The sequence below is a fragment of the Zootoca vivipara genome, chromosome 15 (assembly GCF_963506605.1).
Source record: "Zootoca vivipara chromosome 15, rZooViv1.1, whole genome shotgun sequence".
Lineage (NCBI taxonomy): Eukaryota > Metazoa > Chordata > Lepidosauria > Squamata > Lacertidae > Zootoca > Zootoca vivipara.
The window spans coordinates 11,748,512-11,769,944 of record NC_083290.1 but is presented as its reverse complement, the minus strand read 5'-3'; the positions used below and the strand labels follow the sequence as shown (position 1 = coordinate 11,769,944).

The window sequence follows — 21,433 nt, the reverse complement described above, 5'->3', positions numbered from 1 at the left end:
AGAAGCTCTGCGCAAGCGCTTCTCCGAACCCTGGGAGGTCTTGCTGTCGGCGGCTGCGGGAGAGGAACGGAGGAGGAGAAAGCAGCGCTTTCTCCTCCTCCGTTCCTGTCCCCTTGCTGCCGACAGCAATGACAGGTCCCAGGGTTCGGAGAAGCGCTGCGCAAGCACTTCTCCGAACCCTGGGATGTCTCCTTGCTGTCGGCGGCTGCGGGAGAGGAACGGAGGAGGAGAAAGCAGCGCTTTCTCCTCCTCTGTTCCTGTCCCCCTGCCACCGACAGCAAGGACAGGTCCCAGGGTTCGGAGAAGCGCTGCGCAAGCGCTTCTCCGAACCCCAGGATTCTAGCGCCCGTTATTAAACGGGCTGAAAACCACTAGTAGTATATAAAGAGCAGCGTGTACCTCTCTCAGTACCCTGGTGAATGGGACGATGGATGGGTCATACTTATAGATTTAATGTAAGAGGAGTTTTTGTTTTTGTAATTAAAGCCAAGCAAAATATATTTTTTGCGTTTCTTCATTGTTTCCTGAACATGTGGTCTCCCCAGTACGCTTTTGGCAGCGCAATTAATCTGCTAAATACGCAACAAAAAGTGGGTGGGGCCAAAGGGTACAATTCAGCATGGCCATTTTCTTGTTATTGGGGAGGACAAATTTGCTGTGTGTCTCTCTCAGTCTCACAAATCATTTAACACCACAGAATTGTAGCAGGGGACCAGCAAGAGGGTTCAGTTTTTAAAAGTTATTTTTTAAATATTGGGGGGGGGGGCAGTCACGGACCTCTTTTGCTTTCACAGCCGGTCACTGCTTGTCAAATCTGGCGGCTTTTGTTACATTAGGGTTAGGTGGAGATCAATCTGTTAATTGATCTGACCAGCAAGCAAGCCTAACTCAGAAGCCTTTATAGGCATCAACAGGTTTTTTTCTGAATCACTCTGGCCTGTTACTGTTAGAGACTTTCTTTGCTGGTGTGACTGACTTTTCTCTTTCTCTCTCTGTAGTTTGCAGGGCCTGGCTGAATTTTTGTGAGACCCTTGGGTCCCAGATTCAGGACCTGCTGTGACCTTGAGTTCTGATACTGGTGTTATGCCACTAGTAGTATTAATATTTCTAGGGGAGAGTACTTTCAACCAGTTCCTATTATTATTATTATTATTATTATTATTATTATTATTATTATTGATGGTAACTTTACGCACATATCAAGTGGCATTACTACTTGCTCACTTGTTCTTCTAGTTGTGTATATACATCCAGTAAGGGGAAAACACATCACAGATGCTATTCCTTTACACAACCAAATGCTGTCCGTGCTGTGATTTGATGCATTTTAGTTTTGTACCTTGTGCTAAAAGTAGCTTGAAATAAATAAGTGAAAATGTGGAGTCCGAGCGATATTAGTTTAACCTTACTCTAGAATTATATAATTGGGTGTGAAATATAAGCACCACATTAACAGATAACGTTTTCTTCCTTGCAGGACCTCGCATGACAGATTCCTCACACACAGTAATATCCCCAGGTGGAAGGTAGAATATCTTTTGTGCTTTTCTGTGGCTGTTACTTTTTTTCAACAGCTGTTCTCCTGTTGGTGCAAAAAATAATTCAGAAAGCATGTATTTCAACCACAAAATACAGTTTTGAATATTCATTGTTCATTTAAAATACTCAGTTCCCCATCATCATAGTTTGCCAAGCTGCTGACAACATCCTTTGTAAGCACACTAAGACATTTTTTAAAATCCTAAAATACAAGAAATCAGTCTCATAATCAGGATCAATCTTGTTAAAAGCCTAAGAGTATTTGGTACCAAAAGGCCACCTGAGTTGATGCCAGACAAAAATATGTGTGATGACCTCATCCATCCAGTTGTCTATTTTGGCTGATGGGGCCCTTTTGACATTTGTAAGAACCACATCTGCCATTTTAAACCAGAATAGAAGTTTCCAGCCCTTGTAGTTGTGAGGAAAAATGTGGAAACAGCCCAGTGTGTCGTCTAGTCCTAGGAGCCTAACGTAAAATGTTCTGTGGTTTTTTAAGATTTCACCTCCATGTTGCATAGCTCTGGTATAAACACAGGTATGGGGTATATCATTTGGCACGTCTATATCGCTTCCAGGGCAACAAAGAAGGGCAAGAGTTTAATGACAAAGCACCTGCTTTACATGCAGAAGGCTCAAATAGGGAGAGCATCTTCATTTAAACGGCTGTTGGGTAGCAGGGCTGGAAAGGACCCTGCCTGACACCCTGGACAGCTCCTGCCAGTTACATGGGCTAGTACCAGGTTAGATGGGCCAGCGGTCTAACTCAGTTAAAGACCGATCCATAGGATTTTTGCTATTGCACTCATGGTTTGCATTAACATACCCTTTCTCATGCATTCATCTAGCTGCACTGCCATCCAGGTGAAGACTGAGCCCAGTGAAGATTCTGGTATGTATCTCTACTTCCTTGTTAATATTTGTCTCTTGAGCAATAGGGGATTGTGGTCTATATACATCACTTAATATACAAATTTAGGTTATTATTATTTTGTGGTAATATGGAAGCCAGAACTTAGTGAACTTGCCCTGTGCCTTCTCCCCTGGCCTTATGCATCCCACTTAAAGACCCATTCCACTTGAATGATCCCATCAACATTTGAATGCACAGTGGAACCTTGGTTCTCGAATGGCTTAGCTGCCGAACAAATCAGCTCCCAAAAGCTCCAAACCTGGAAGGAAGTTTTCCAGATTGCAAGTGTTTTTCGGAAGCCGAACCTCCGATCCTGCTCCCGCTTGAGTGTAGGAAGCTCCTGCAGCCAATCAGAAGCTATGCCTTGGTTTTTGAATGGTTTCGGGAGTCAAAAGGACTCCCGGAACAGATTAAGTTCGAGAACCAAGGTACCACTGTATAACTGTATATGGTTAGTGGATCTGGGAAAACATTAATAACATGACTGCTTGTAGCATATCTGATTACTTACTTACGTACGTACTTTCTTACTTAGTAGATTTCAGGGCAGTCCACAACATAAAAATACAAGGATATAGCATATCTAATTAGAAAGGAACTGTCTCTCTGCTCTAGTATAACATGCAAAAGATCCACTGATAATTGGGTGCTTTTAAAAACATGTGGTCTGGCTTTGCATGGTAGCAATGGGGAGTATTGCTGCATGGGGAATTTCCACTGGATTGGGGTACTTGGTGGACAAGGCCTTGTCCTGAAGGTAAGGCCTTGTCCAACAAGTACCCAAATCCAGTGAAATTATTACCACCCCTAATAGACCTGCTTGTGGGCTTCCAGAGATTCCCAGTAAGCTGCTGTTGGGGGAAGGGGGGGGAATGGAAAGGTTGATAGTAGATGTGCACAAGTTGAGTCAATCCACAACCCCTAGTTGTATTGAATGAACTTGCGTGCACTCGCAACTCTGTCATTGTTTCTTTACGTGAGGATGCCTGCCATGGTTGGAAACTAAACACCAGACAAAATGGGCCTTTATTTGATGAAGCAGGACAACTCTTGTCTTTTTCTTCGGTCTTTCTTTCTTCAGCCTTGTAGCAGTACTCTTATCTACCCCACAGCTGCATAGCTATTAATAATGGACATGGGGCATAAAGTGGATGTGTGCTCTCATTGCTGTTTATTGCTTGAGCAGACCTTGAAGCGAGTTTGGACAATGCAAAGGGGGGGGTATGAATTTCTACTTTCCCCTGCTTTTGTAATGTTTGAACTGAATAAGAGGTTACTTGATGCACAAGAAACCTGGAATCCCTCACACAGTAACAACCTTTCGCTCAAAATGTTTTGGTTTTCTTGAGGCTTCAGAAGAGGGGCTTTTGCTTTGGAAGTCTAATTGCCAATGTAAATGGCTGACCCTTGTTCTTCTTCAGGGCTTGAGATGGTAACAGTTAAAGAAGAATCTGAGGATCCCGACTATTATCAATTTAACATTCCAGGTAACATTGAGTGTAAGGGTTTTACTGTGCAGGTTGAATGTTAAAATATGCTAGTGGAAAGGCAAGTGAAAGTGAAGGCTATTGGAGGAGACAGAAAAATCAGAAAGGGCCCTGGTTCTAATGTGAACTTAAATAATTTGAGGCAGGGTTTTCCTTTGGTCAGGAATTTTCCGCTGCATGGCTCCTGCTCTTTTTTCCTACTGCTTTTGGTCCTTGTTCTGCCATTGTCTGTGCCTTTCCCTCGTTCTCTCTCTATCTCTCTTTCTCTCTCTCTCCTTCCGTCATCTCTCAAGGCCTTGGCAAACATTTTCTTGGTATTGGAATAAATTAAATAATTTATACAGGTCTGTACAATAAGTGTCTTATCAGTATCCTAACTTGTATTGTAGGCAAACAAGCTCGGATTTAGTGTTACAAATGGGTACTTTTGAGAGGGAGGGGAGGGGAGGGGAGGGGAGGGTATGCAGTTGTTCACTTGCCTTGATATTTCAGGCTACAGAAGATTATTCTTATTCTCCATGAGTGCTTATATTTATGACAACTCTGTTACTGGTTCATCACACTGAATACTGACTATTGTTACAAAGAATGAAATTAACCTGTTTACTGGCCCATTTTGTGTTGAAGGCTTAAAAAAAGTGGCTGTGTTAACATTGCCGGTGTTATGAGGTACAAAAAAGCAAAACAGCCACAGCCAGTACTTCTAAATATCTTTTCTTTTAGCACGGCATTGTCAAATATATATTTGATGTAAACCCTATGCACATATTACATAGCTCATGTGTGTGGTTTAATAGAAATGGTCTAGCTTGCTGTACTACTAAAGACTAGTGGAGTGTGCATATTTTTTTCCTGTCGCTATATGCAAATATCCTGAAAAGCCTCTTTCATAGTGAAACCTTACTTAACAGTAGGTGATCCTAGCCTCTAACAAATGTTGTATGTGTTCCAGGACTATGGTCTAAAGGCACATGATGTTATGATCTTACTTGTGCTAAGCAAGTCTCCATTTGGGGATTGCCTTAATGGGAGATTGGAAGCCCTACGTACAATACTTTGCATTCTATCATAAAAGAAAATTGGACAACAATATAATGAAATGGTTCCCTTCCCAATTCACATCTGTCTTCTAGCTGCTATTACTAAAAGAAGCAAAAAATCTTCAATATTTCTTTTTTTGTTGGCTTATTGGTAGTGCAAAAGGAAAACTAATAATGATTTTGGGATTTAACTTGAAATGGTGAATGGAATATGGTCAGCCCTGCAACGTATTTCTTGTGTGCTCATTTGACTTCACTTTCCCCATTTTAACGGCCCATTTGTGACATCCGCTGTCCAGGGAGATGGATTTTGAGACCAGCATGATTAATGTCTCCTAGTGACCCGTCGCCTAGTGCTGGCATCGCAAGTCAATGAAGTAGAGCGGGTCGGTGGCAGAAAGTTGAAAGCCGTTGCTCTTACAGATTAGTGGCACATAAATTTGAATATAGAGGATGTGGCAGTGCTCAGATTTTCCTTGCAGAGCCACCTGCGGATCCATTTCTGCAACCAAGAGATCATTGGACTTGCAAAGCCTTCCTCAACACTGACTCCTCTCCCCTGCCACATCTTGTTGATACCACATTCTCTAGCTTGTTGGAAAAGAACAGAGTACTGTAGTGTTGTCCCTACTGAATCTCCTTTGAAGCTTTTAATTCTGGTGCATGCAGTTGTGGTAATCCTGCCGGTCTCTTTCCAGCTGGGGCAGGTGTTGTGTGGTACAAGGCTTTATTGTCTTTGTGTGTTCTCTCTTGGCTTTAAAAGGTAGTAGAAAGGGGAGGGTCAGTACTTTGCAAGAGTTATTCTGACATGACTATTAATTTTCCTTATTAAAAAGGAATATGTAAAGGAGTCTTTCATGGGCAAGGAATTCTAAATTGTTTAAACCCCATAATATGAAGGCCACTTTCACCCAATTCTACAGAGGTAACAACCTTGTGATTGCTCTCATGATCCCTTAATGCTTCAGTGGAGAAAAAGAGAAGACTCATTATCCCCTGCTTTTTTTTTTTTTTACACCAGATGTTCTTTTCCTATTTAACTCTCTTTCTCTGAATTGGTTCAATTGAGAGTTTATAAGTTTTTCAGTTAAGCTTCTGATATGTCCCAATTATTAGTTAGAATAATTTAGAATATTTATTATTCACTGTATTTTTATCCCACTTTCCAGACACATGTTGTCTATCAAAGTGGTTTACATCAATAATAATAAAAAAGGCAGGTCCTGCCATCAGGCTTGTAATCTGAGAAGACAAAGACTCTCAAGGTTGGGGGAGCTGCCTTTGTCGGCTTTCTGACTGGTAGAAACTTAGCAGAAATAGATTGAGATGGCTCTGGACCAAGAGCACAGCAGAAAAAATAACCCTTATTTTGTTAACGTGCAAGGGTTTCTGCATACAGGGAGAAAAAGCAAGATAGGGTTAAGTTTGGTGTGCTGGTTAATTTTGGGTGTTTTTGCTCTGCAGCTGCAACTAAGTTAAGCATGTGAGAGCGAGTCAGCAAACTTGAGAGTGAGACTGCAATGCTGGTAGTGTTGGAGCATGTTCCTGCCTTGTGTTTCTTAAGGTTTTGGCTTTCTTTGTTGATGAGATTTGTTAGGGCTCTGCGAGTTTGTTGAAGATGTAAAGCACTGTTGGTAAATACAGAAAATGGAGGGTGGGTAAATCATAATTTTTTCTTAAGATTGTTATCAGAAAAAATGTGTGATCTCTTCTCAGTGTTGGTCTGTTTGGTAGGGACAGCTTCTGGGGAAATGCCATTACAGTGGTCCCTCGACTTACAAATTACACAACATCCGAAGTTTTTGGGACAAATGGCTGCACGCTTATGAATTTTTCTACATCCGAACGGAAACCGTTGGCGGTTTTAAATGCGGTTTCCTCGACTTACGAATTTTAAATGCGGTTTTTTCGACTTACAAATTTTTGCGGATATTTTTTTCCTATGGGAAACCACTTTTCGACTTACGAACTTTTCGACCTATGAATGTGCATTCGGAACGGATTAAGTTCATAAGTCGAGGGACCACTGTATGTGGCCTTCCTGCTGCACCATAATTGGTTGCTATTTTAATGGATGGGACAGTGATAAGACAGGAAATTGAGAGCTGAAGTTTTGTGTTGGCTGGATTTGTAAACTGATGAACTGGAAGAGTTGTGTGCTTCGCTTGATAGAAAATGGACAGTTTTGAAGGGGTAGGTGGGACTTTGCAAAAAGGGAATATTTGAGACTCTCTTTGGCTCAGTTCAGATATCATACCACACCATCGAAGCTTAATTTATTTGCTTTGATGTCTGGTGAACGCTGACTTGTGAGCAGCCATCAAACCCAAATCAAAAGCTGTAATTTGAAGTGGGCTGAAAACTCATTGTTTGTGCTAGCTATGCTTTGGAGTGATGAATTGTTGGACCATAGTATGTTGCTCCATCTCCAGACAAGCTGCCCTAAACTGCGGCTTGCCTTAGTGTTTAACTAAAGCCACGTTTTGGCGGATGTGCGAATTGAGTTGCTGCTGTTTCACAACAAAGAGCTAGATGACCCTTGGAATTCTCCTCCATGCTGTAATTATATGAAACAATTCCTATTTTGTTTCTACACCTTCTTTATTCAACTGAGCATGCTCTTGTAATGGAACGGGAAAGTCTTGGGAAGTGATTTTTTTTATGGCTGTCTTTGTTTATCAAAGCAGGTCCTTCAGAAACTTCGGCGATTGATGAGAAAATCGCCATGGCAAAGTCTTACACAGGTATAGCAATTCACTTGTTCATCATCACAGTGCTATTTCTCACAACAGCATTGATACCTCAGTAGCCATGTTCTGCCTGCCAACAGTACTGTTTTCCAATATTGGTTTCAATGAATGGCTTGATTCCCCCCTCCCTTCCTTTTGTTTAAGAGGGATGTGATTCTACCCTGACCCTAGTCTCGTTTGACTTTCATTCAGGCGACTTTGTCTACCTAGAAATACTGTGAACTTATTGCTGTTTTCTATGGAAAATACAGAAAGGCCTCTATTCCTATTAAAATGAAATCTCAGATAAAAATTGTGTCAAATAACATTTTGATCAGACTTAGTTTGCCACTTTTTCCATTAAATGTTGTTGTTGTTGCGTCAGGAGGGAGAACAGTTATGAATTATGAAGGAAAAGTATTGAAGGCTTTGTGGCAGAACTTGGAAGAATTTTGTTCCAGCTTCATATTTATGCGCCCCCCCCCATGTTTTCAAACGTTGTGCTATCCAAATTGTGTCTTATGTTTTCAGCAAGGCTCTTCTGAACTATAGATGGCCTAATTTTGTTTGCCTTTTGTGAGGAGTGCACTCTGCCAAAAAAACCTTTGGTTTTATGTGGAAGAAAATGGGAGCAGAGACTGATTAATAGTTGACACAGACTCTTTTTTGAAATGATCCTGCTTGAGATGATGGTGCAATGTGGGCCAGGGTTCACTGGTCCATAAAATCTCTACTCCACTCCTTGGGATACTAATTCTGAAATTTCAAGTGTTGACTAGTGCCCTCCTTATTCTTATGATGGTGTGTTTATATTTGTCTAAAGGAAGCAACCAGGGTTCCGATTGCAGTGAAGGAACAGATGTGGAATTGCCAGTAGAAGGTTAGAGATATGTAAATAAAAAACTCTGGAAAGTTTTTTTTAAAAAAATTAAATTAAAAGAACACCTAATGCAAACATGTCCATTGTGTTCGTGTCTTGCATTCTTTTTTCCATTTTCTACATGGTTGTATTTTTATTTTTATCCCCTTGAGTTGTGATCCTGCATGTTTATTGTGGACAACTATTGAGAAGCCTTTGCAAGATGACCCCCATCTCCTTCTCTTTCCTTCCACACCTTCCAGTGAGCTATAGAAGCTGTTGAAAAAGAGCTAATAAAGTTAGCATCCTACTGCCTTCTTCATGACTGTGGTGGCTTTTGCCATATATCACACTTTTCCCTAGGAGGTCTGAGTGAGTAACAGCATTACCCAATGTGATATGCTTGAAAGCATGAGGACAGCGTGTGTTTTTGAAAGTAAGACAGTGACTTAAAGCTCTAGACTTACAGTGACCTCGAATCTTGTGATTTCTCAGCCCATCTTTTGGTTACTTTTGAAGGAGCCGAATTATCTGGGGCTAGCAATGCAAGGTCTGGTGCAACAGAACATGCATTTGTTTACATCCTGAATATGTCAATAGTGGGGTGAAAAACAGTGTGCAAAGCCCTTCAGTTCATGCTGCTCCTAGTTGGAATGTTTGTTGAGTAAGTTACCTGCCTCAAATCTTATGGAGATCCAGTGCCTCCCTGAGAATGTGAACCTGTCCTTTCAAAAGGAAATGCTAAATACACTGTTGATTTGAATTATGTAGTTTTCGCAGAGCCACTCTAAATAGGCCTGAATATCAGCTCTGCCTGACCTCCAACAGTTCTGAATTGTTTGGCCACAACTTCACCTCAGAAGAATATTCCACTATTTTTGAACTGTCCTTGAATCAACTCTGTACTGGGGTGTGGCTTTGTGAAGCTTGGGTTTAGTGGATATATGGATGAGGTGGGAGTGCCTTTATTTCTTTGCAAAACTGGAGGAAATTAAATTGCCAACTTAACAACTAGTTTCTAGCTCAACCTATCTTTACTGAACCTGGAAATACCACTGGAAGTGCTTTTCTTGTTAGGAGTATGATGCCTATCTGCTCAAACTAATGGTTCCTTCTGTTTTGTTTAATGTTATTTTAAAGTATTGTGTGTCTCCTAATCACATTTTGGATAGCTGAAGACACTGCACTATTCCTTCCAGGGTTGTCCATTTTAAAAAAAAGTTTTGCTGGACTCCATCTGGAAACTGATTTATTAATTTTTTTAAACCTGCTCGGCATCTGCAAAGAAAAACTCTGCAGATGCAATATGCTTTTAAAAAGTATTTCTGAAGTGTGTGTGAGAGAGGCAGTTTAACTGGTGAAATGGAAACATTATAGAAAATCTTTTGATAGTATATGCGTCCTTAGAGACTGTTAAAGGAATCCATGTCTTAAGGGATATAAGTAGAATGTTGTTGTCAAGGAGTTGGATCCAACAAAGATCTCCTCAGAGTAAGACTAACCTTGAATACAACTCTCAATCCTTTCTCTTGTATGATCTCTTTTGTATCACGAATACTTTTGGACATGTATTATACACGTGGAGATTACTTCCTTGCCAGCTTTTGACTCTTGACTTGATGCTTTGATGTTATCAATACAGAAGAGAGATGGAAGAGAGATTTTTGGTCAGCTGGATGGATTCATGGATTCATATCTTCCACTGTACAAATCCAAGTGCAGCCACTTCTATAAGAACTACTGTATATTCCTGTGTATAAGACTACTTTTTAACCCAGGAAAATCTTCTCAAAAGTTGGGGGTCGTCTTATACGCCGGGTCGTATTTCTTTTATGGCGAGTATATCCCAAACTCTATATTTTAACTGGAAAAGTTGGGGTTCATCTTATACGCCTAGTCGTCTTATACACCGGAATATACAGGTATGTTGTGTGAAGAAAGTAGAACTAAAGTAGCAAATTAACACATTGATTAGTGTATCACTAGTACAGAATTATTTCAGCACTTCAGAAGCTGGAATTGAAAGCTGGATGCAAATATCTCTGATGTGAACTACCCTACCCCTATCAGAGAACTTTCTATAATGTACATTGTGGTATGATATCTGTAAAATTATGCTTAACTGAAGGCCGGTAGAATTAGATTTGATAGGGTAACTTGAAAAAAAATCGTCTTAACACAGCCTTGCTAAAGTTCATAAACCTTTTTGCTAACCTGCCTGTCTATCTCCTTTACACATCCCTATTTTAATAATTTATATAAAATTTATGGTCTGAGAGAGAACTGGTTAGAAAGCTGTTTCACAAACTTCCTGTTAGATTGCTGCAGGAGTGTCTTCCTATCCATAAGCAACGAGAACTTGTCTCTGAACTTGTTCTTAGATACCTGGGCATCAGCCAACTATGCCTGCTCACACAATTTTTCAGTATCTTCATTAGTTACAATCGCCTAGATCCATCTATTGGGCTAGTAGTGAAAGTAGTGTACTCAGTTTTGCTGCCTGTAAACCCAACCAGAGGACAGCACTGGCAAATTGCTGCTGTAGATCTCTCAAAATATCTTTTATCTTTTTGGGCTAATAAGCTTTTGAATCCAGTCCTCTTCCTGCTCCGTGTCAAATACTTTGAAATAACAGTTGAACTTTTTTTCCCCAAATTTGAGGAAGGATGTTTCAAAGGATCTGATGGAAAACAGAGACCTGCATGAGACTATTGCCAGAAGACTCATTTGTGCTTTTATTATGGGAATTCAGAAGTTGACAAAACAACTTAACGTGTTGGTCAAACTAGTAGTATTGCAGCAGCGGAGCTAGATTGCAGCTGCTGGTGGGGCTCAATACACTGGAACCTTCCCCTCCTGTCAGCAATTTCAAGTGTCTTAAGAGTTTTCCTTCTGGTTGCATGATTTGATGTGCTTCCTTACTTTGGCAATGGGGGTAAAAAGACACTAAGAGCAGCATGTGTTAGGATGCACTCCACGTTGGTGGTCCCACGCCAGCCAAAATTCCATTTACGTTGGCAGGAAATCCGATCTCTCACTGAGATATCATCAGGTATCTGAAGAAGTGTGCATGCACACGAAAGCTCATACCAAAATATAAACTTAGTTGGTCTTTAAGGTGCTACTGAAGGAATTTTTTTATTTTGCTGAGATATCATCTCTTTGTGAAAAGTTGGTTGCTGTAATCGTCTGGAGTTAACATGAAAACAAGATGTTCCACTTGCTTATTTGGATCCATCTTGCCAATTGGAGGAGATATTCATTCCATCGATGAAAACTTTTGACTGCGTTTTATTACACAACATTTTACGAATACTGTTGTATTGTAACATTTGCCATTTGTACACATATATATTGTTTTAATTGCATTGTGTGAAAGAAGAGAGACTTGTAAACATAATATCTTCAGCAATGAGTGAGAAAATGTTTGACAATGAAAAGATAAGTGAGCCTAGGAGAAGGCGACCCTCAGCAGCTGCTGCACCTGTAGCTTAGCACTTAGAAATCTCCATTTCCTTGGCAACATCCCATAGGACTTTAGGCTTGTGATAAAGTATTCTGGCCTCTGTGTATGTGAGTCTCTTATTCATAGTGCACCACACACTTGTTGATTCGCCATTTTGGAGTAAAACCGCTTTTCCAGTTCCTGCGCCGTTCAGACTTGGTTTTTTGTTCTGCTTTTTTCAGATTCTTCTCAACATGCCACTTCTGAAACAAGTGAGGATCCTGAAGTGGAAGTGACCATTGAAGGTTGGCCATTTTCTCAGCTAATACTATTTTGCTCACTTGTTTCAGAAGAATCTCAGTCATGTGGCGTTGTGCGCATCTCCTCTATATACCCCCCAAAAGCCTTTCTTGTACTGTAAGAGAACATTTATTGGGCAAGATAGACCTTAAATGATTGAAAACAAGTGGTCAACATTTTTAATGGAGACTCTTAGAGGTGTCTGTATTAAGAGTGCATGTGAAAACAAACCAAATTATTCAATTAGCTGGGGTTTTGGGGGGGTTGGGGTGGTTGGTTTTTTTTTTTTTTTTTTTTTTGCTTTTCAGAGGAAATAAGCAAGAAGTTTGGGCATACTGTTTTATTTTGATACACTTGGTTGGGAGATGATTGTGGCTGTGGGAGTTCTCTAAAGTGGTAGGAGACCTTGAGGAGGATCAGTTTGTTTAGGGAATACAGCGACTGAAAAGTCTTGCTTGCCTGTTATCCCTAGGATCATTTGGTTCTTTGCAAAACTTGTAAGGTGGAGGACAGATAGGCAATATATTCTGACAAACCCCGTGATTGGTTTGGAAAGTAGAAAGTAAATTGTGAATCTGAATACCTAGCCTCAAAGGTCTGAGTGCTGTATATTCCTTAAGCAAATCTTTTGTGTTAAATCTCTCTCCTCCTCTCCCCACCCCCACCCCTTCGCTTCTTTTGTAAACCTCCTCTTGTGTATAGCAGCATTTGTTTTTAAACACACCAGTCTATAACAGACACTATGCTACACCTCAAAATAGGAAGTAGAGCAAATGAGATGAATTACTAGAATGGAATATTTACATTAGGAGGACTTGGTTTCCTATCTAGATTTTGCAGCTTCTAGACCTTGCTACTAGTAAATTTTTGGGTTAATCTGTTAAGGGGTTGTTGATAAAGCTTCCAGTAGTGCTTCTAGATTATGAGTTGCTATTCCTCTTGCCTGTGTAGTGAGATGTTCCTTATGTCATAACAGCGAAGCAGTAGTCATATTTCCCAGTTTGGGGTGAAGGAGGCATCTGGTAGAGTGGGTAAACTCCTTTTGAAACTCAGCCCAGGCCTAAAGGTTCCTCGCTTCAATTCATTCTGTGCCTTTGCTCAATATAGCCTTTCCTCTCGGCTCCTCCCCTGATTTACCTTGCCTGTAAACTGCTAGTTTTTTTCCCCCCCTGACCCTTTTCCCTTCCTCTTCCTAGTCTCCTACTCCAGTTTGTTGTTTCTTTTTAAGAATCTTTTATTGCTCTCCTTTCTTTAATTGCCTTTTCTTCCTTAATCATGGCCCCTTTGGAAAGCAAATAGTGACATCCAGTAAAAAGAAAGGAATTCCATATGTCAGAATGGGGAAGCAGACTTAAGCCAATCAAGTGACTGCTGTAGCTACTACAGAGCCTCCCACTGTTGGTCTCCACCATGTAGGATTTATTCTTCTCCAGAGCAATTGGAGTCTTCCCCCCACCCCACCTCCCCATGCACAATCCTATCAATTATTGCCACTATCATAGGCTCAAACACACTCGGAACCAGCAAACAACTGAGGAGTGGGAAACACATTCCTCCTACCTCCGGTGGAGCAGAAAGAGGTTGTGAAAAGGGGATTGTCAGAATGCCCTTTTTTCCTTCTCTCAGCTTCTTTGTGCCAGGCATCATTTAGGGACTTAGTGAACATATTGCAGCATCTCTGCTACGGCAGTGTTATCACCATTGCTTCTTCAGGTTTACCTACAAGCAGATACATTTCCAGTATGCTGTAATGGCCTTGGACCTGGCTTGACCTCAAAGAGTTTTCACGATTTCAGTTACAGGGCATGCATGTATACCATTATCTTGAAGGCCTTCTCCTTAGTTCATCTTGGGTCAAGGCCCACCAGGACTTAACAGGCAGCAGTAACCCCCAGCAAGATCATTGCTTTGTTTTAAACAAAAGGTGGAAACTACCTGTCTCCATGCAGGACACTTCAGCACCTGAGAACTAGTTCATCTATCTTTCACATAAGACAACCCAGAACCCCTCTTGGACCTCAGACTCCTTACATGTCACAAATGATGGATCTCTCAGCATGAGCCTACACCCTGGGCCTGATTATTCATACCTAAGCCATACAATAGCTGTATGGCTCAAGGTATGCATTTTCTAGGCCTATGATGCTCAGTACTTGGAATGAACTAGTTCTCTTGAAAAAAGTTAATTGATCTAGGTTGGCAAATGCTGGGACAGAGAAAAGGGAGCTCGGATTTGACCTTGTGCTTCAGGGCAGCAGTAGAAAGTTTTCAAAAGCTGTCAAGGGTGAACTTTTTAATTTAAAACTATTTAATTTATAAAAATTGCCATTTGAGCTGATCTCATTCCTTTTTAAAATGAACTTTCAAAACAATACTGATTCTCCGAGAAATGTCATGACATGCTAGGCCTGTCATACGTCAGGTTTTCGGGTGTAAGAATGTCGTCAGCTCCAAAAGCTTAAAATCACTTAACATCAACAATTTTGGGGTCTTCCTTAAAAAAAGCCCAAATGTGGCAACCCCGTGACATACTCCATGAGTTGCAGCAGCTTCCATTTCTACTCGTGATCCTTTCCTAGAGATCTGTAGGACAGCCATGAGGAAGTTGCCCTGTACTTTTATTAGACCTTGCAACTTGGACTATTTTGCCTCTGCAGTGGCAGCCTTTGAGAGGCGAGTGCTCCAGCATGATTTGCTTCCCTAAGTTCAGGGTTGCTGAGGTATGCCTCCTTCACCCCAAACTGAGAGGAAAACATTAGACACATAATGTGAAGAATCTTTCTAGTTTGGGGTGAACAAGACACCATCTGGCTGGCTGCACCCTATTCTGATCAGCAGATTGATTCACATGTACACCTTTGCAGTTCACTATTTCCTGGGGCCTCCAGCTTGACCTTATAGAGTGCAAATTTCCATGCTCTCTTTTCTGTCATTTCTCCTGTCGCTCTTTTGCAATTTCTCTTTACTTCTGTCTTAAGCACAGCCACAGGAAACTGGGGAAGAGCCTACAGGACCGAGTTAAATCTCCAAAAGCTGGCCACATATTCCTTCCCTTCCTTGGTGAAATGAGGAGCTATGCTATTCTCTTGGATGCCTCATTCACCCCAAACTAGAAGGGACCTTCACAGGAAGTGCCCAACATTAGTTTCTCCATATGAGGAAATTTTAAAAGCCTGGTAGCGCTTCCTGCATAAGTGATGAGAAAACTAGCCTTAGATTTCCTTAAAGCAGCGCAAAACTTTAGAGTGCAAGTCTTGTGATATAACTTTCTTGTATTGATGTTGATGGACAGTGATTGCACAGTGGGGCGTCTGTTGGCTTCCCTTTCAGCAGCTCTTGCACTAATTTTAAAGTGGGAGATTTGGGAAGTGGTTTTGGGGTTGAATGGAGGGGGGCTGCTGAAAGGACAACTATTAGGGACACTAAAGTATGTTTATCTGGCATCAGGGTGTCTGGCATCTATCTTTCTCTCTCCCCCAATAATCTTTTAAGTGATGTTTGCAACCTTAAATATCTTATTCAACATTCTTACTATAGATAGAGCAGTTTCCTTTCCTTTTTTTCTTTCTGGAAGGGATTATCTATTCCTGGATGTAACAATCCTAGCCAGTCACCACTGAAACCTTCCCAACCTTTTCCAGTTGCTTGCAATTTCTATTCATGCAGTTGATGCTGGAATAGAAACCAATTTTTCCTCTCTTCCCCCACCATCTCCTAATTATTTCCTCTATGCCATGCTGTTGTTGAACCACTGGATCTGGGAGAAACTTTATCCTATGATCTTTATGATACTTCGTTTTAAAATCATCCAACCTGATGTGGTATCCATTATATATTTGGTACCAGTAGGGTTGTTGCGTGTCCCTTAACAGTAGAAAAGGGCCTCATTTAAAACATGTTGGACAATGCTGCTGTGCATGTTTGAATTCCATTAACATAATTTGAATAGTAAATGAGAAATTTGGATGCCAGGCTCTGACCAGTCAGCGTAATGCATGTGGAATTTTTTCCTCTAGAATAATTCTCCTCCAACGGCAAATAATTTTGAGTTAGAACCATAACACCTTGAAAGACATTCAGGCATAATAGTTACAGCAGCCATGATGCATATATCTGTATTTTTCTGTCTGAAGATGATGATGACTACTTACCACCTCATAAGAAGACAAAGAGCACAGAACCAGTCACCGATGCTGCCAATTGTGGAAGAAGGAAAGCCAGAGAATTCAATTTTGGTAAGTTTAAGAGTAAAATGGTTCCTAATCTTCACAGTTTTGTTGGCCCGGCTCCTGTTGGCTAAGGTGTATTCAAGCTTTCACTTGAATTGGTACTGAATATGATTGTATCTCTATTTGAACATATGAAACTGCCTTCCACACACCCCCACACACCCAAGCCTGAGACTGTGCTGTCTAGTTCTGTGCTGTCCAGCAACAGATCTCAGGTACACGTTGTTTCCAAAACCTTAATATCTGAGATGCTTTAAGCTTGAAGTGCCAGGGCTTGAATCTGGGATGTTTCACGTAAAACGTATGTGCTCTGGGGCATAACAGTGGTGCCGCAACACAGAAACCCTTGCCTTCAGTACCATTAGATCTTGTTTCTCAAAGTGGAGGTACCAGCAGAAGGTTTTCCTGGGGTGCCTTCAAGATCCGGGAGACTTGTGTGGGAGGAGACATTAGCCCCTTAGACACCATGATTTAATGTGATGTGCATGAGCCTCAGTAAGTCTGAGCAAAGTGTCTGGTTCATATGCTCCCCTCATCCTCCTGCATGATCAGGGACTTCTGCCAAGTTTAGTTTCCCTTTTAAACAATTTCCACTTTGTATTTCTTTTGAACCAGCTGGTTTAAAACAGCTTATTTTAAGTTCCTTAACATGCCAGCTTGAAAATGACTTGTTTAAAACAATGGTTTTTGTTTAACTAGGGTTACTGGTTTAAATGTAGCACTAAGCTGTTTTTTGTTTTTGTTTTTTTACAAAATGCAACAAAGCTTGTCCTCCTGGATACGCAGGGGAAGTGGAAACCTTATTCTTTACTTTGGATCATTGAGGTCCATCCACATAGCACACCCGTGGTTTAGTATTATGTGTGGATGCGGCCACTCTTGCAGAAGCACTTCTTCAATCTTCCTTGAACTTGAATGTCAATAGAACTGAGAAAGAAAGGAAGGAGAGTTGGTGACTGGCTTATCTGAGTAAACTGCCCAGTAGGCTGATCGTGGCAGAATGCATGAATGGTTTGAGGATGGGCTACGCAGAATGAATATACTTGCGAGTTTGCTGTTTAATTAGGGACTGTTGTCAGTCTTGAGCCTGGCTTCTGTGTGTACCTTCCTCTTTCGCAATGATTTCCCAAGACTTCGGATGTCTGACGTAAATATGGTATAGAAGTGCAAAGCCATGAAGTACTCCAGTGCACCAGTAGCTTGAAGGTGGATGCCTTGTGTCTTGCTGCCTCTATTTTCTTTGAGAAGTGGGACATGAATGTATTAAATCAACCAGCACCAGGACTCGAGTAATGATGGGGGGCTGTATGGTTCTTCATATGACCTCTTTAGTTAAGACTTCTGCCAATACGGCTTCACACACTCATTGTAACTCTGGCCTTTTAAGAAACCTCCCAATTAAACCTTTCAGGCTCTGAATTAAAATAATTTGTCAACAGCTACTTCAGATCAGTGTAAACCATGATGAGAGTGAGCTACTGACTGTAGAATTGCTGTAGAGCAGGCATGGCCAAGCTTGGCCCTCCAGCTGTTTTGGGACTACAACTCGCATCATCCCTAGCTAACATTACCAGTGGTTAGGGATGATGGGAATTGTAGTCCCAAAACAGCTGGAGGGCCAAGTTTGGCCATGCCTGCGTAGAGTAATTATGGACAAAGATTTTAGCTGCTTTTGTCCAGCAATATGTAAATAATTTTGTCTTCAGAACGTATACAGATGTTACTTTTAAAGGGTTTAGTGTTTTATAATCATGCATGAGCAACAAGGCGAAATGCATAATCCAGAATTCAGCAGCTTGATATATTAAAAGCTTGATATATCTTATATTGGGATAACATTATTTTTCCTTTCAGAGAAATGGAATGCCCGCATTACAGACTTGAGAAAGCAAGTTGAAGAGTTATTTGAAAGAAAATATGGTATGTGTACGCACTGTATCCCCGACCCCCCTTTTAAAAGCCATATTTGGAAACTCCCCAAACTTTTTTGGGAAAAAGGTTTGAATTTCCCACTCCATAGAGTCTGAATTCTTTGGGCATGTTGTCCTGCCATTGTCCAAGGACTGCCAGTGCCAAGGGGTGTTTGTAGCCGTGTTGGTTCTGCAGAATTAGAGAGTTGGCAGTAAGTCTAAACCACAGATCGTAGGGCTTGCCGATCAGAAGGTTGGCGGTTCGAATCCCCATGACTGGGTGAGCTCCTGTTGTTTGGTCCCAACTCCTGCCCACCTAGCAAGTTTGAAAGAACATCAAGTGCAAGTAGATAAATAGGGACTGCTCTGGCAGGGAAGGTAAACGACGTTTCCATGCGCTGCTCTGGTTCGCCAGAAGCGGCTTAGTCATGCTGCCACATGACCTGGAAGCTGTCTGCGGACAAACGCCGGCTCCCTCGGCCTATAGACTGAGATGAGCGCGCAACCCCAGAGTCATCCACAACTGGACCTAACAGTCAGGGTACCTTTACCTTTCCCTTACAGTGATATCTCCTTTTGGGGAGTGGAGTAAGTAGTGTTGGAAGTTCTGCAAGCTGTTACTTCCGCAGCCTTTGGTTCTTAACATTACACATTAATTGTGATCTGTATTAAGAATAAAATGTGGTACCAAAAAGGGGTGGGGCTGCAACCTGTGTAAAGTAATGTTGTTTATTTTGTGTAACTTAATTGGTTTCAGCTAATCATCCGAAAGAGCAAGGAGTTTGGCTCTGTGTTGATTTCACTCTTCTGGTTTCTTAGATTTGCTGGGCTTGACCACATAGTTCGTAGTCTTGTAGGCTTAAAACTTTGCTTTTAAAAAATTTGGAGGAGGATTTCTGCATCCTTCCTGTATTTGAAAATGTTGACATTATGGGTGGGCATACAACTTAACTACAGATCTGCAACATCTAGATCAGTGGTGACTAACGTATAATCCCCCAGGTATTGCTGGACTCCAATGCCCGTCAGCACTAGTTAGGATGGCCAAAGTCATTGATGATATGAATTGTGGTTCAACAACATTTGGTGGTCCACAAATTAGCCACCCCTGGTCTTAATATGTTGTAGCATATGTTTGTATATAGCTACTCATTTTGGGCATTACACAAAAATTGTGTTGGATGATAATGTGATCCACTGTCAAACCATGACTTGAAGTTTTTATAAATCATGGCTTGGGACTTTCTGTGGTTTGAAGGGGCGTCTGAGTTGACAGTTCGTACTTAATGGCTATACGTCTTTCTCTGGGAGTCCTGGCTCTGCACTCTAGTCTCCATATGGAGACAGAAAATAAGCACAGATAAGCAGTTCTGAACTGTTGTACACTTTGGAAGCTCAAACTAGGGCTTGTGTTATAATCTATGGTTAATGCAAATTAGTTTGGTGTGGGGTTTGAGTTGCACTTATAAGGCATAATCTCTTACTATTTTATATAAAGCAGGTTTGATTGTATAGGTTCTGCTAAGTGAGATACTGCATTTTGTGTTCTTTCAAAACAAGTAAGTTTGCAGGCAATGTTAAGCCACGCTTACTGTGTTTTTCTTTTTATATTAAAGCTGAAGCTATTAATGCAAAAGGCCCGGTGACTATCCCGTATCCACTCTTCCAGTCCCATGTTGAAGATTTGTATGTGGAAGGACTGCCAGAAGGAATTCCCTTCCGGAGACCCTCCACCTATGGGATCCCTCGCCTCGAAAGGATTTTGCTGGCAAAGGAACGGATACGATTTGTGATTAAGAAGTAAGTTGGTTTAAATTAAGAGTGTCCCCAAATGCAGGATTTACAGCAGGCTTCCTCAACCTCAGCCCTCCAGATGTTTTGAGACTACGATTCCCAGCATCCTTGACCACTGGTCCTGCTAGCTAAGGATCATGGGAGTTGTAGGCCAGAAATATCTGGAGGGCCGAGGTTGGGGAAGCCTGATTCACAGTATCTTTTTCTATAGAATGGCTCATCAATTATAACCTCTCCCCCTCTCATAATATTGGAACTTGGTCGGGGGCTGTCTCCGTGAAATTTATTAGAAGTAGATTCAAGGCAGAAAATATATAACATATAAGGGCTGTGTTCAAATGATCAAACTTCAGCTTAATAATTGTGGAATGATTTAAAGTTGGCCTAATATCCCAGCTTGTTTGGAAGCTATTAACCATAGCTTCCCATTTTGAATGTTAATGGATGCTGTAGTGAACTGACTTCCTAGCTTGTTCTCTACTTGCATGGGTGGAAAATCGAAGCAGCTGGATGTGTGTCTGCAGGAGGCTCATTCTCATCTTAGCTTAGTGCACAAATACAGAGCTTGCAGTCACCAGATGCAGTGAAGGGTAGGGAGACAAATTCATGAATGGAGGTTGCTCTATTAATGGCTATTACTATACACTGGACCATAAAGAAGGCTGATCGCCGAAGAATTGATGCTTTTGAATTATGGTGCTGGAGGAGACTCTTGAGTCCCATGGACTGCAAGAAGATCAAACCTATCCATTCTTAAGGAAATCAGCCCTGAGTGCTCCCTGGAAGGACAGATCGTGAAGCTGAGGCTCCAATACTTTGGCCACCTCATGAGAAGAGAAGAATCCTTGGAAAAGACCCTGATGTTGGGAAAGATTGAGGGCACTAGGAGAAGGGGACGTCAGAGGACAAGATGGTTGGACAGTGTTCTCGAAGCTCTGAACATGAGTTTGACCAAACTGCGGGAGGCAGTGCAAGACAGGAGTGCCTGGCGTGCTATGGTCCACGGGGTCACGAAGAGTCGGACACGACTAAACGACTAAACAACAACAATACACCTGGCATGGCCAAACTTGGCCTTCCAGCTGTTTTGGGACTACAATTCCCATCGTCCCTGACCACGGGTCCTGTTAGCTAGGGGTGATGGGAGTTGTAGTCCCAAAACATCAGGAGGGCCAAGTTTGGCCATGC

At 41.5% G+C, this 21,433-nt stretch overlaps 1 protein-coding gene across 9 annotated transcripts in view; it reads left to right on the top strand.

The window, feature by feature from the left end:
* GTF2I (general transcription factor IIi) overlaps positions 1-21,433 on the top strand; it is a 64,151-nt gene that overhangs the window by 16,157 nt on the left and 26,561 nt on the right. For 5 of the 9 annotated variants that reach the window (XM_060268367.1, XM_060268360.1, XM_060268363.1 and 2 more), the window contains 9 exons: positions 1,478-1,526; positions 2,388-2,431; positions 3,874-3,939; positions 7,664-7,723; positions 8,532-8,588; positions 12,255-12,317; positions 16,446-16,547; positions 18,396-18,461; positions 20,068-20,251. In XM_060268367.1, the coding sequence (XP_060124350.1) occupies positions 1,478-1,526; positions 2,388-2,431; positions 3,874-3,939; positions 7,664-7,723; positions 8,532-8,588; positions 12,255-12,317; positions 16,446-16,547; positions 18,396-18,461; positions 20,068-20,251 (691 nt within the window). Of the gene's footprint in view, positions 1-1,477; positions 1,527-2,387; positions 2,432-3,873; positions 3,940-7,663; positions 7,724-8,531; positions 8,589-12,254; positions 12,318-16,445; positions 16,548-18,395; positions 18,462-20,067; positions 20,256-21,433 lie in introns of those variants that run through there. The other 4 variants (XM_060268364.1, XM_060268365.1, XM_035138893.2 and 1 more) reach the window with 4 other exon arrangements.